Below are 13723 nucleotides of genomic sequence, written 5' to 3'. Positions count from 1 at the left end.
TAAATATCTAATTACCTTTTAAAATAGGCAAAAATGTGTGAGATGAACAAGCCAAGCCTAATAAAATTAAAATAGGCTGAATTTACTGTTGATCTACAGTCTGAACAATAATTCCGATGTCCAATAAAAGTGAAGCTCTCGGTTAATTGGTTCCTCATACAGTACAATAAAATTAATGTTTAGGAGTTAAATACCATAAACTTCCTCAGGGAAATTTGCTGATGTATCTTTGTATATTAGTCAGTCACATGTTTCATTGTTTAATGGAGTATCATGTGGACTGTCTTCTAATTTTTCCTGTGCTCAGTGTCCATGTGTCTGGCTTCTAAAGAGACTGAGTGCTAATTTCTGATTTAACTGTGTCAGCCGTATCAGCTGACATACAGGTCATTGACAATCACCAAATCACAAGAAAAAAATATTGACATGGCTATGCTTTTATCAGAATGACAAAAATAGGAACCATGTGTTGTGAGGACCACATACTGTAGCTTCTTTATAAAGATCCTAGTCATCTTTCAGGGCTACTGTTTATGCCTTGGAAAAGAATGAGCATATGACTAAACCCTCATGTTCCCCCCAGGATAAGAAAAGAGTAATAGCATTGTGGATAGAAACAGCAAGAAGGAGGAATTCTTGGTAACAACTTTGCCTTTTAGCATGCCTGAGAATGTGTCACTTCTAGAATGCTGCAAATGCAATGGGAGGCATCAAGACTGCAAAAAATAACAGCACAACTAAAGACTGTTTGTAGCTGAAAGAATCCCATAGCCCCTGATCTATGTGTGCCTTCTCACAATAATGCTAATAAAACCAAGAGAGACAAGCAAAATAATGGGGTCCCCTGAAAACAGCCTGATTCAGTTCAGTTTCTAGGCCATAAAAGACGTCTGGTGTTATGGCACTATTATCCATAGTTGGGCAGTCAAATAAAAGTCCCAGTTTTTAAATTCATGAGCATCTACAAACTTCTATGGAAACACAGTGGCTTTCCTTGGAACTCAGAGCTTTGGAATAACTGTCAGTTATTCAACATGTATATAAAAAAAAGAGATAAAAATAGGCACCTTGGAAATCCTAGGATTATTCTGGTTGGAAGGAATCTCAGACAGTCTGTAGCTTAACCTCTTCCTCCAAGCAGAGACATCTAGGAGGCAAGACCAGGTTACTCACAGCTTTATTCAGTCAGGGCTTGAAAACCTCCAAGGACAAAGACTGTACAACCCTATTTTGACAGCCTGTTTCAACATCTGCCTGTCCTTTTGGGGAAAATCTGATGCTCTCTTGATTGACTCTTGTCCGTTGGCTCTTGTGCTCCAACCAAACACTGCCATGAGGAGCCAGGCCCTGTCTTGCCGATCACCTGCTTGTAGGAATTGGAAGGCTGCTTTTAGATCCCTCCAAAGCCATCCCTTCTGTAGACTGAATTGTTTCTCTAAAATACAAAATAGGCTAATCCCTTGTAGGTAGCATTCAGTCAATGCTGTCTGGAACTATCCTCAGAGAAAATCAGGGAACCAGTTTGGATTTCATTTTGAAAGCCACTGGTGGTATCTTCTTCATACTCATTTTCTTAGTTGTCTAAATCCCTAATGCCTAGAGCCAGAAGTTGGGGCATGCTTCTCATGTCTTTCACAGCCTCTCATTATTTTTACTACTTGTCCACTGTCACACCAAAAAGACAAAAGGAAAATGGTGATGAGAATGAATGAGTGGTGAGAAGAGATGCAGTGGCTTACCTGTCAGTTAGCCGTCAGCTGTGATTATTCATTATAAATATACTTAAGTGATAAATTGAGTGTAAAATTATTGTGGCTTTTTCTAGAGCTTGTCAAAAATACGGGGAAGATAACATAGAATTCCTTTTCATTCAATAGAATCTACTATAAGGAAATGTTTATTCCAGTATTTTTAATGGAATTTAGTTTAGCATGTTGGTTTTGGAAATTATAATTTAAGAATTTGGTTTTGTTTCCTAGTCTTTATATTCTTTACACTATTCTCTTATTTTCTTCTCCTTTCATGACCTCCAACTTTTTTCAGTTGCTGTCCCTGAAAGACAGGTAGGAGGAAAACAATAAATTTTTAAAAAACATGGGAAATAAACCCCCTACTTCTCCTTTTCTTGTATCTTTTTTTTAAGAAGAAAATTTCAGGAAAAAAAAAATCAGAGTGTTCTATTGTTTCATATAATCAGGTTCAACTTAAAAATCCTGTCAAAACATTATAATTTAACATTACCATGTAACTTGATTTATATAACAAGTAAGACAATTGTGCCTGCTCTGAAGAGCTTGCAGCCTGTCAGGAGACAAGACAAGACACTAGGGGGGATTACACCACGAAGGAGAATAAATGAGATGAGTGACAGAAAAAGGAATACAAAAAACATCTTATGAGTTTAGGTGAATGGTACAACACACATAATGTTAGCTCCGAAGCTTTCTTTTCTCTTCTAAAAAAATGTTCTTAATGTTTTTTAACTTACTAAACTCCTTTGATAAAATTTTGCAAAATATATCAATGGTTTAAGAGCCACTATTGTATTTCCACAAGTACACAATCATTTAAGATTCATGAGCTCGGTAGCTAGTCGGTTGAAAATTGAGTTCCTAAACACAGGGTTGTTATTTTGCGTTTTGGGACAGGATGTCCACTTGGCTCCGTACCACTACTTACTTTCGCAGAAAAGTGTTTTCAGTGGAGGATGATGGGGAGAGTTCGTAGAAAGAGTGGTTTAAAAGCGAATGTACTTCATGAAAAATCCTCTTGTAAGCAAGATCTTGGAAGATTATTTTGGGCAAGGATGAAGGTGTGATTTGAAATGGAAAGAAGTTGCAGTGCATAAATTATCAGGGAAGAGGTTCTGGGTATGTTTGTGGAAGACGGACCAAAAGAAAGATAGAGAGATAAAGAACTGACGCAGAACCGAGGGTTCAGCCTTGCCTTCTTTCTCCTCTGAGCCACTGGCATTCTCCTTTGTTCACAGTGTGCACCAACACCTCTACTATACCTCACCAGCTCCCCCAGGCTGACGTAACCCATTCACTTCTTTAGGTGCCATCTCACCAGTACGTATATCCATCCTTCTGCGCTCTTCTCATGTAGTTGGTCTTGAATAATTCTGTTCTTCAAAGTGATGTCACGGAGTAGCTGGGAAATAATTATGTATTAGAGAAGAATATGTCAACTAATTAAATGATTTTTGCCTTGTTCTCATAATAAAAATCCCAGCCTTTGACCTGCTTCAGATTTTACTGTATAGTGTACTAAAAAAAAAGCAAGAACAACAACAAAACTTCTCTCTGATGCTTTGTTTATAAGCGAAGTCCGCACATAACGAGAGACAGTTCGGAACATGAAAGGACTGCACAAAGTGCTGTAGCTGAAAGATGCAGGGAGGTACACTCCTGCCTGTGTGCATTACTGGATTAATAGTGAATTTTGTAAATTGACATGTAATATAGTCTTTCGAGAATTTATTGGTGTTTTCAGTGATGCAAACTTGTGAATGTCTTGGGAAATAGCTATTTCTAATAACTCTGTATCTTGCCTTGCATTCCTGAAATGTTCCCAGAGCTTGGGAAAAAAATGTAGCAACTTTTTATGTCTAAAAATAAGATATTTACTGAAGAAGTAACAAAATAGTTAAGACATGCATTTCCCAGACTTCAGAATTAACTAAAACTGCTCAGATGAAACCTTCGGTCTGATGTGGGAATAAATTTAAGAACAGCAGAAAGAGTATCATGTTCTAGAGTAACAGCAAAGAATGAGCAGGTACATATTTATCAGAGGAGACTTGAGGCCTTTGTTGGTATTTTGAGGGGTGGCATTTGCTTCTGCACCATGTGATGTAGCTGTCTAAGTGCTTGGCCACCTCATTGATACAGGGCCTGGATCCTTCCCTGGGAAGGACACTGTCTGAAGAGTTGTCTGTGGGTTTTCATCTTGGCTCTTCCACTGGCCTCTTGAGCAACCCAGGGCATGGCGTTGAACATATTCCTTGCTCTTTTGTGGTTTGTCTTCTGTGGACAGCGAGGTCCTTGAGACAGAGGCGATCTTTTGTTGGGATGCCTATTTGTAGGAGGGCCAACGCAGCGGACCACTAACCCCCATGGTGTCTCTGCTCGTTATGGTATCTTCTTCCAATGTCTTCGCTGCTCCCATGTCTGTACCATGGGGGCGGTAATGTGGACGTACTGTGTACAAGTAGCGTTTGCAAAAGAGTCACAGCACAGGCGGGGTGTACTTCTCTTCGTAGAAAGAATTGCTGAACCCCTACGATAAGCACAAGGTAGCAGAGAGTATTACCAAAGCGTAGCGATGCAGAGATTCGTGATAGGTTGCAGAAGCCTTTCAGATTTGTTTGTTTAAAATGTTCTGGAGCACTGGAAAAATGGTAAAATCCTTTAAAGAGTGAACTAACAAAAAAACAGCCTGGTTGACAGGAGAGCCTAGTTCTGCACAGCTGTAATCTGGTTTTAGGATTAATTTGATTTTTTTCCTTAAAACTCTGAAAAACTACATTAGCATGTATTGGTGCAGTAGTTGCTTTCTCGCACAGTCTCCTAAAGAGTTGCAGAGGCATTACCTACACCACCAAAGCCAGTGGTTGTGACCATGCATGCAGTCATGGGGACTTTAGCACGTTCTTCTCTCACAAGCATCTCCTTGATATATCTACCAAATGACCTATAAAGAATAGGAATTACCACCACAGATGAGGGTTTGAGAATGTGCCTGACGGTTTAGGAAGATGAGAATAGTGGGATTTATGAATTAGCATGAAGTTGTGGGAAGATGGGCTGATCTTATACATGTGTATGGAGAGAAGAGGAATGTGGGACAGTACATGGAAGTGAATTTTTTAATATGTATGTTTTAATACAAATAATTCATAACAAAAATTTTAATGAGCTGTAAAATCAACATTCTAGTGAGAAACATTTCCCTCATTCTTTTCTTTGCAGTTGAGAAATTTATAATTTTACGTTCTTTCATGACTGGTTCTTGAACAAAATGTCCTCTTCTAGAGAGAAGTCTTTCAGAATGATGCTGGGATTAGCCTTTGAGCTACTACTGGTGTGGAAGCAGCTGAACACCATCGACCCTGAGTCTTTGACTACTGTCTCTTTCTTCTCCATGTCTTCACACATTTAAGGCCCACTGCTTGGGTCACAAAATAAGTCTCCAGAAAATTTCAAGTCAGAGAAATTTCTAATTCAATCCACGATATGAAATGGAAAGTAAATGCCTCAGTTAAAGCAAAGTAAAATTGGAAAATGTGAAACAATGGCATCCTCTGGGGAAAAAACGCCAAGCAAGTCAGGAAAACTGTTGCCCATTGACAGTAAATAAATAGAGAAGTTGTGGCCTGGTGCTGGTGCAAAGACATTTGTGAACGAAGGTGCCTGGGTGGACGTTTGGATTCCCATTGCTTGGCTGGCCGGCCTTGAAAGACTGGGAGGCTTTGGTCAGCAAAGCATTATTTAAGATGTTCTTAAATATAAGCAAGCACATTTATTGAAGTTAAATATCTGTTAAGATGCTTTGCCAGCCCAGTTTTTTTCTAGCCCTCCATTTCCAGAAGTATTTCATTCCTAACAGGAGATCAAAATGCTTGAATGAAAAGATCTCGGTAAAGAACGTTACATTATAAAAGGGAAAAATAAACATTAGCAGTTTTCCTGAACGTGTATACACCAAGACAGCTTATTTCTAACATTTCAAAAACATGAGATAAATTTCTTTCCCTTTGTTTTCTGTTTCCTGTAACTTAGGCTTGATACCATTATAAACTTTGATTCCGTAATAACTAATAATGTTTGTACAGAACAGCCTGTATTGCCTTTTTGTCTTTTTTTCCCCCAGTTCACTCAAAAAAGCACAATAATGGAGGAAAATTTTTAATCAACCTCTCTAGTAAAATGTACAGGAACATTTAGGTAGATTTTCCTGATAAAGTGTTCTGCTTTTTCCGTAGTCTCATTTCAAGCAGCTGTTTTAATGCTACAGAAATCATGCACGTTACCAGAAATGCTTGGTGATCCTTGTTTGAGTGGAAGGTGCCTAAACATTTTATCATTTAGAGAAGCAATATAATGCATGTAACATTTTTTTATTATTTTTTTACCAATTTTCTTAATAGTTTCGTTATTTTAACAAATCAGATGCATAAGGAGTGCTCAGAAGTGAGCACTCCATAACATTAAAGCATGCCTGTCTCCATCTTGATTTTTGCCATCTCAGGTAGTTTTCCTTTATAAACGCCTGCAACTTTTTCTTAAACCTTTACTGGGTCCCTTTATCTCATTCAGCACAATGCAGTTCTTAATAAAACTGAAGCAAAATCATAGAATCACAAGTCATGTGGTGGAGTTGGCGCAGGGATTTTGGAGGCTCGTATCTGATGCACTTAACTTCACATGGTTTTTTTTCCTGTGGCAGGATCAAGCCCTGAAACTAAAGCAAGATTTTTTTTTTCTTACCTGAAAGAAAACACAGTAGTCCAGGGAGTGCCATTTCTGATCTGTGTGAGGCTCAGTTTACTAACAGCGAGCAGAGTTTGGTTAACTTCATATTCTGGACAAGCTTGTAAATTTGTCCCAGTCTAATGCTGTGATCTTATCAAGGTTGTACTGTTTTCCTTTTCTTCTCCTCCACCCCCATCTTCTTTCTTTCCTTTTTTTCTTTTTTTTTTTTTTCTGAAGTGCAGCCTTCTGATCAATGTGCACTTTTTTTTTTCCATTTCCCTAAATACATCATGAAAAAGGATGAGGTTTCCGCCTTAATTGCTTGTGCCTTTTATTCACATTCCTCTCTCAGCCAGAATTGTGAAAAGAGTGTTAGTAAAAGGCTGCACAATAGAGCTTTTCATTAGCCCTCAACAAGGCGCACAAAAGAAGGCTTTTGGAAAGAGTGAATGCAGGACTTTAATTTGCAGGTGGAGAGTAGATAAAAGGTGCTGACGCCTCTATTATTCTCTTACTTAGGTGACCCCTACCCCGTTCAGCTGATCCCAACTACCATGGCAGCTGCTGCCGCAGCAACGCCGGGCTTAGGCCCACTCCAACTGCAGGTAAGTGACAACGATGCAGAAGAGGCAGAGGTTAAGTAAAGACGAAAAGCAGTTTTCTCTTCCGTTGGAACACAATGCAATTAGCAGGATTCTCGGTCTCATCTCTTCACCTGAGATTTGCATCCAAAGCAGAACAATCGTCAAATCATATTTATACGTTTTCTTTAATCATCAAATCGTATATATACGTTTTCTTTTCACCTCGGGGGAAGTTTTTGTTGCGTTTTTGTGTCTTTATTTTCAATTTAACTACGTTTAGGTTCGCGCTTTAGATTCCCGCGGAACAGTGTGTTTGCTTGTCTTTTCCATCGGGTAGTTCTGACGCAGGCTGTAAAGGCTGGCGAGGTGTAAACCAGCAGAAGCAGACACATTGCTGGGAAGAAAAGCTCTGTCCTGACAAGCACTTTTAAACTGCTTAAAAGTCGCTTAACGTGATTATGTCCTTTTAGGCTGTAAGCTCTTCAGAGCAACGACTGGCCCCTCCTACAGTGTTTTATGGTACCCAGTACATTTTAGGCACTGCTGCAGTGCAGATAATTAGCGATTATACTAATTTAACAGAGGCAATTAGAAAACAGGTGGAAAGATATTAAAGACTTTTTTTTGAGCTACGTTAAAGAGTTGGCCTGGTAGCCAGATGTATCTGATTCCAAACTCCCAATATCATTCTAAATTTTGGAGGAGGTGTCCATGGGTCTTAATGGCAGCAGTACAGATGTTCCTCAGGTATTCCTGATCAGCCCCACAACCCTTGTCAAGTCATGGGAATTAAGAAAATGTGATGTCCATCTCCACAGTTTGGATTTTCTTACCTGCCATGTATGTTTTGCTGGTAGGTTGAAGCTGGGTAAATTTGGGAACTAAAATTAAATCAAGCTCCAAATCATTTCTAGTTCTGCAAAATCCCGATTGACACTCTTTTGTAGAAACAACAACAAAAAAATCCCATACTCTCCATTGCTAATTCGTTGCCCCACGCATTATTACTTGCCAAGTCACATGGAACGGCAGAGCTTTATACCTGCTTGGAAAAGCTCAGCGTTTCTAAACAGTACATGTAAAATGCATTCTCAAACTCAGTTTGGCCAGCATCAGTATGAAGTAGACTCTGCAACATCAGATATTTCAATTGTTTGGCCAGCATACGAGAGCGTGGGACATAGTTCTGGGAAGATTTTTTTTTTTTTTTCTAACACAGCCAGCGGAAGTTAGCTGAGTTTCACAGAAATAGCTGCCAGTGTGTAAGCTGACACATTCCATGCACCGCAGAGGTTAATACATTCATTCCTATTGTGCCTTTGTATGAAAAGCTACACTGTCTGTGTGTTAGTTTCTGATGCTGTGAGTTACAAATACCGTAGGCGGCTTAAGAATCATGGGAGCTGTAAAAGTCATCCTTCTGAAGTGAATTTTGAGGAGCAATGGCAGTATTGATAAAGTGCTTATAATAGCCAAACACACATGAACACACATATGGAAGAAAGAGGGGGGAAAAAAAAGAAAAACAAAGATTGAGCTAGCTGGCAATGAGAAAATAGAGGTCTGGGTCTAATTCTCCTTATTTTTGTGGTCATTCAAGCTAGTCCTAAAATAATGCATCAGTGCAGCAGTAAGTTGGGAGGATGATTTACTTTCATTTCAAGACCAGCTTTGGGCTCTATCTCTGCATGTGGTGGGCTGAAGTATTCTGATTAGAACAGGCTTTATCACAATGACAGTATCCTTATAAAAAGGTGAGCGTTGTGCAAATGTGACTGACTTCATAAGTCAGACCTTAAGATGAGTTTAGATTGTGAAGAATTTGAAAACCTCAAAGACCTCTTGTTCCTGCGTGAAGGAGAACAGTGAAAAGAAAGTATTGACCAAATTCACTTATGTTGTTTTGCTACGTGTTATTTAGTCTGGAATTAAAGGGAGAGTTTGGCAGCCAGTCAGTAGGAGAGATTCAAATTAACCAACTCTGTAGACTCCTTCAGATCTTTCAGACTTGATCTCTAAGGGTATGTATATGCTGGAAAAAAATTTACAGTTGTCTTTCTTCATATCTTAATGGTGATTTTTAGCTATCAGTGCAACCTGTCTAATAGAAATTGGACATGCCTCTGATTTCTGGTGCCATTTGAAAGAGTCAGGCTAGATGTGCTTTGAGAAAGGCTTTATGATGCAGTACTCAGAATGGGCTCTCACTAACACGGGTGGAGCTGAATCTAGTGTAGCTGCTGGCCTAGAAGGATTGTGCCTTCCAAAGTCTGTTCAAATCCAGTTTAGCTCAGTGATGACTGTTTCTTCAGTCATGAAGAAACCTTCATGATGTTTGTCATGAATAACTGATCCAAAACTACCTTTAAGTGGCATGAGTGAATGTGCAGTCATAACAGTTGCTTTCAAGGAGGAACTCTTATTACTTCAGACATTCCCCTACATTACGTGTAACCGTAGTGTTCCCTACAATCCCTCTGTCCTCTGGTCATCAGACAGTCGAAGGTCAGAAAAGTACAACGTTCCTTCTTCTCTTCTTTTTCTGTCCTCCCTATCACTCATCTTTCAGACTTTGTATACTAAAAGCAGTAGTTTTCAGGGGACATCAAAGAACCTGACACAATGCTTGATTTGTTACTCCCAGCAGAATTTGGTACACAACGTTATCCTAGTGAAGACAAAGCCAAGAAATTTTTCTTGTTTGTTTGTATAGTGATAAACATGTCTTTGTTATTTCGTTAGAGAATTTTAAGGCTGGGCATGACTTTGGTAGTGTATTGTGAGATCAACAGGAAGTACTTTTTTTATCCTTAGTTATCAAAATTGGATTTTCTTTTTGTAAATGAAATGCACACTGTATTTATAGAAGAACAGCTAACACCTGATTGTTTTCCTGTGGCAAAGATACTCTTTGTCAGTGAAAAAGTAATCTCTCATTTTGAAACGCCCCGATGATTCCAACCGACGGATTCGTGATCTGAAGCCCTCCGTTTCTCTCCCTGCCTTTAGTCCCCGCTGCAGTATACAGATTCTGTCAGCTGATATCCACCACAATTAGCCATACGTGATTGCCTTTATTTCCAGTATCCACAGAGAGACTAATGACTCAATAAGAATGGAAACTAATACTTACATTGTTAGATATCAGGAAAGGAATGGATGGATGGTGCCATGTTGGAGAAGCTGGAACTAACACGGTGCATGCTTCAACCTGTCCTCTGATAAAGAGTTATCATATCAGCCCTGGATGTTCACTGATACCCACGTTTAATGATCCAAGTGCCATCTGAAAAAGAAGTTTTTAGCTTTCCCCTGTTACTGAGAAGATTCAGTCCCAAACATTGTGTGAAGGGTCATTTTAAAATGCACTTTCATTGCAGTAAAATCCCTCTTGGTTAGCACGTGAGTTTCTTATGTTGTTTTTTTCCCCTGTAAATTTAATATGGTCTTGTTCTTCTAGAGCGATGCAGCATGGTGATTATGTTTCAAATGAACAAAACTGAACCATAGCCTTGCCACTGTGTTTTGCTGAATAAGGCTAATGAATCAAAAGTACTGCTATGTGCCATATACGAACATGATGTTTTCCTATATGATTCAGCAGATGAGGGAGTTAAATTCTTCCACCTTGAAGATCAACGTTCAAAGCTGTGAGCATAGATATCATGTAACAAGTTTTACACAAACTAAACTGAAGTGATTTTTCTGATACCGGTCATCTTGGACATACCTATTATGAAATAGATGTTTCCCAAAGTCTGAGCAAATTCAGTATAGAATGATCTCTGGTGGTTTCTTTTCTGAGAAAAAATAATTCCTGAGTGCTTCCCGAGCATTAGGAAAGAAGAGACCTGATTGCCTGATCTGGTTCAGATTTCCCACATTGTTTGTCTGCTAACCAAATAGTGACAACGACTGATTAACCTGGCGGTTATACAAATGCTGAATATACCCATAACTATACTGAAAGATCATGCTGGATGAATAATGACATCTGCCCATGTAGTGTTACTGTATGGACAGTTGGTGTCCTATCAAAGCAATATAGCAGTCTGTTGTAATACAGACTTCCTGCAAACATCTGCTCTTGGAAGAACATCCCAAAAAGTCTTGAGTGTCCACGTTCAAACTTTCTTCCCTCTTCATCTTAGCATGAAACAGGACAACATGATTATTGGTGTTTTTTTTCAACATTATGACCAAACGTGGCACTATACAGATCAAGAGAACCTCATTTTACAAGGGCGTGTAGTGATAGGACAAGGGGCAATGGATTTAAACTGAAAGAGGGGAGATTTAGATTAGATATAAGGAAGAAATTTTCCACTCTGAGGGTGATGAGGCACTGGAACAGGTTGTCCAGAGAAGTTGTAGATGCCCCATCCCTGGAGGTGTTCAAGGCCAGGTTGGATGAGGCTTTGGGCAACCTGGTGTAGTGGAGGGTTTCCCTGCCCATGGCAGGGGGGTTGGAACTAGATGATCTTTGAGGTCCCTTCCAACCCTAACTATTCTATGATTCTATGATTCATGTCAACATATGAGCATGAAAACATTTTAGCTGGGTCTGAGTTCTGAAGATCAGCCATTTGAAGAACCCTGATTGGTTCTCCTTGCCTATTTCTGTAAAGATGATGATCAGATTTAGACATACCTGGGAAAATAATTTGGCCAAGTTTTTTAGTCACCACTGTCTTTGTTAAGGACTTGGTTGAGTTTTTTTTCATACTACAAACCTATTATTTTCAGTAGTGTGGGAAGATGCGTACCAAGGACCAAATTTCAATGGAATTTAGCATACATGGTCTGGACCACATTTTTAGAAGAATTAGGGCCATGTGTAGGCACTGACCTAAGGGGCTAGATCTTGAGAAAAGTGAAAACCGTTCAGAGTTAGAGAGCTTCTCAAAGTTGTTCATCTTGCTGTTATTTAGGTGTCTGTCTCGTTACAAATTTTCCTTTGGAAAATCTTGATTCTAGGTATCTTAAGGGTCACATAAGCATCTGTGGTCTCCATGTTTGTTTTGTTTGAAGGAAACAGAAGCGATAGAGCTATTTAACAAGTGTACAGTGACTGATCAGAAGATAGACTATTCCAATGGCCATACAAATATTACGTAAAACATCTGTTGCCCATGAAACAAAAATAAAGCATAAGGACTGCCTGCTCAGTCAGATACCTTTTTTTTTTTTTCTTACATACTAACTTCCTTTTGGCTTCTGCACCATTACAGGACTGAGCTACATCTCTCCACTTGCCAGGTCAGGGTGTTTCTCTGAAGTATCTCCGTAAGTTTCATTTGAAGTGTTACTGCTAATAGAACTTCCCCTCTATCTTAAAGAGCTGGCACTATATTTTCATGCATTAATTGTCAAGCACATTTAATTGGGTGGTTTTTTTCAGATCTCTCTCTGATTTCTTACTATAGTCTGTAGATTAAGCCATTGGCCATCCAGTGTTACAGCACAGCAAATCTGTGAAAGATGACCCTGAAAAAAACGTATGAACACTGTAGTGTTACCTCTGAATACTGAAAGTTTCATTCTTTCCTTGTATTGAGGGGCCAGCTTACCAGAGCTGCAAAGACATATGAATTATTTCTGATTGAGAAAAAAGTCCAATGCCCCATTATTGTGTCTACGGAATGTAGCCATGTGATGGCAATACTTTATCCATTACTCATTTACTCTAATCTACATTCATGACCTCTTCGGGTCATTACTATAACCAGTTCTTTGCCTACAAGAAGGTAGACCATTTCTTAGCAGTGCAAGGTTATTCCTTCTATTTACTGGGCAGTGTCTACCTTTAAATACCATCTAAGGTATTTCGACACTGAGTCAGTATCCTTTCACTGTTTACTTTTCTACTTTACCTGTTCTCATTAACAGGACTCTGACTTAATTTGTAGGGAATGAATCATTAGTGCACAGTTTAATTACAATATTATAATACTCATGCAATCCACTTAAGCATAAAAAAGTAGAATTAGTTTTTCACTGTGAGCACACACATCTGGGATAAAAAACAGCTAAGTACGTGAAGAGCGACATTTCTCATTAGCATAACCAAAAGATGGCAGTTGTCCATCTGCCATTAGCTCAGTGTACTGCTATGCTGTTTCTGATGGGCATCACAAATAACGATGATAACAGGAGTAATAAACCAACATAATATGTATACATTTTTGTTGGATGCCCTTTTAAATAGTTTTTTAAATTGCTATGTTCATGCAGATTTTATATTCCCTACTTCTGTCCACCACTAGTTTCTGGCTTTGTAAGTGAATGTGTTGGCCACTAGATATTCGCCACCTGTTCTGCAAACAAGTAGCCAAGATGGCCATTTTAAAAGAGATCACTGAAGACCAAGGTCCAGTTCTTCAGCTAGAAAAACAGAGCATAGTACTCTTCGTGTAAGTGAAGCTACAATCATCTAAACAGGATGAAGGTCCCCATGTGTGGGGTAAGTTGTCTCAAAAATTTGAACTTTCCAAGATTTGTTATTTATTGTGAAGTCTTAGTGATGATTTTAAAATATTCTTTAAACTGCATAAGTAAGGTGTGGGGTGAGGGGCTATTGATTGCCAAGAGCATTTTTGAGCAATCCCTATGTTTTTAAATGGAAAAAGTTCTTCCCAATAACTCAAAAGCAAGCCTCACAAC

General features: G+C 39.0%; 1 protein-coding gene across 5 annotated transcripts in view; it reads left to right on the top strand.

Annotated features, from left to right (window-relative positions):
- SOX5 (SRY-box transcription factor 5) overlaps positions 1 to 13723 on the top strand; it is a 299360-nt gene that overhangs the window by 209520 nt on the left and 76117 nt on the right. For all 5 annotated transcript variants that reach the window (XM_086610564.1, XM_086610561.1, XM_086610565.1 and 2 more), the window contains one exon: positions 6996 to 7081. In XM_086610564.1, coding sequence (XP_086466690.1) covers positions 6996 to 7081 — 86 coding nt within the window. The remainder of the gene's footprint in view (positions 1 to 6995; positions 7082 to 13723) is intronic.

The sequence above is a fragment of the Tauraco erythrolophus genome, chromosome 4, assembly GCF_009769465.1.
Source record: "Tauraco erythrolophus isolate bTauEry1 chromosome 4, bTauEry1.pri, whole genome shotgun sequence".
Lineage (NCBI taxonomy): Eukaryota > Metazoa > Chordata > Aves > Musophagiformes > Musophagidae > Tauraco > Tauraco erythrolophus.
The sequence above is the reverse complement of the archived record's forward strand: the minus strand, read 5'-3'. Positions and strand labels throughout refer to the sequence as shown.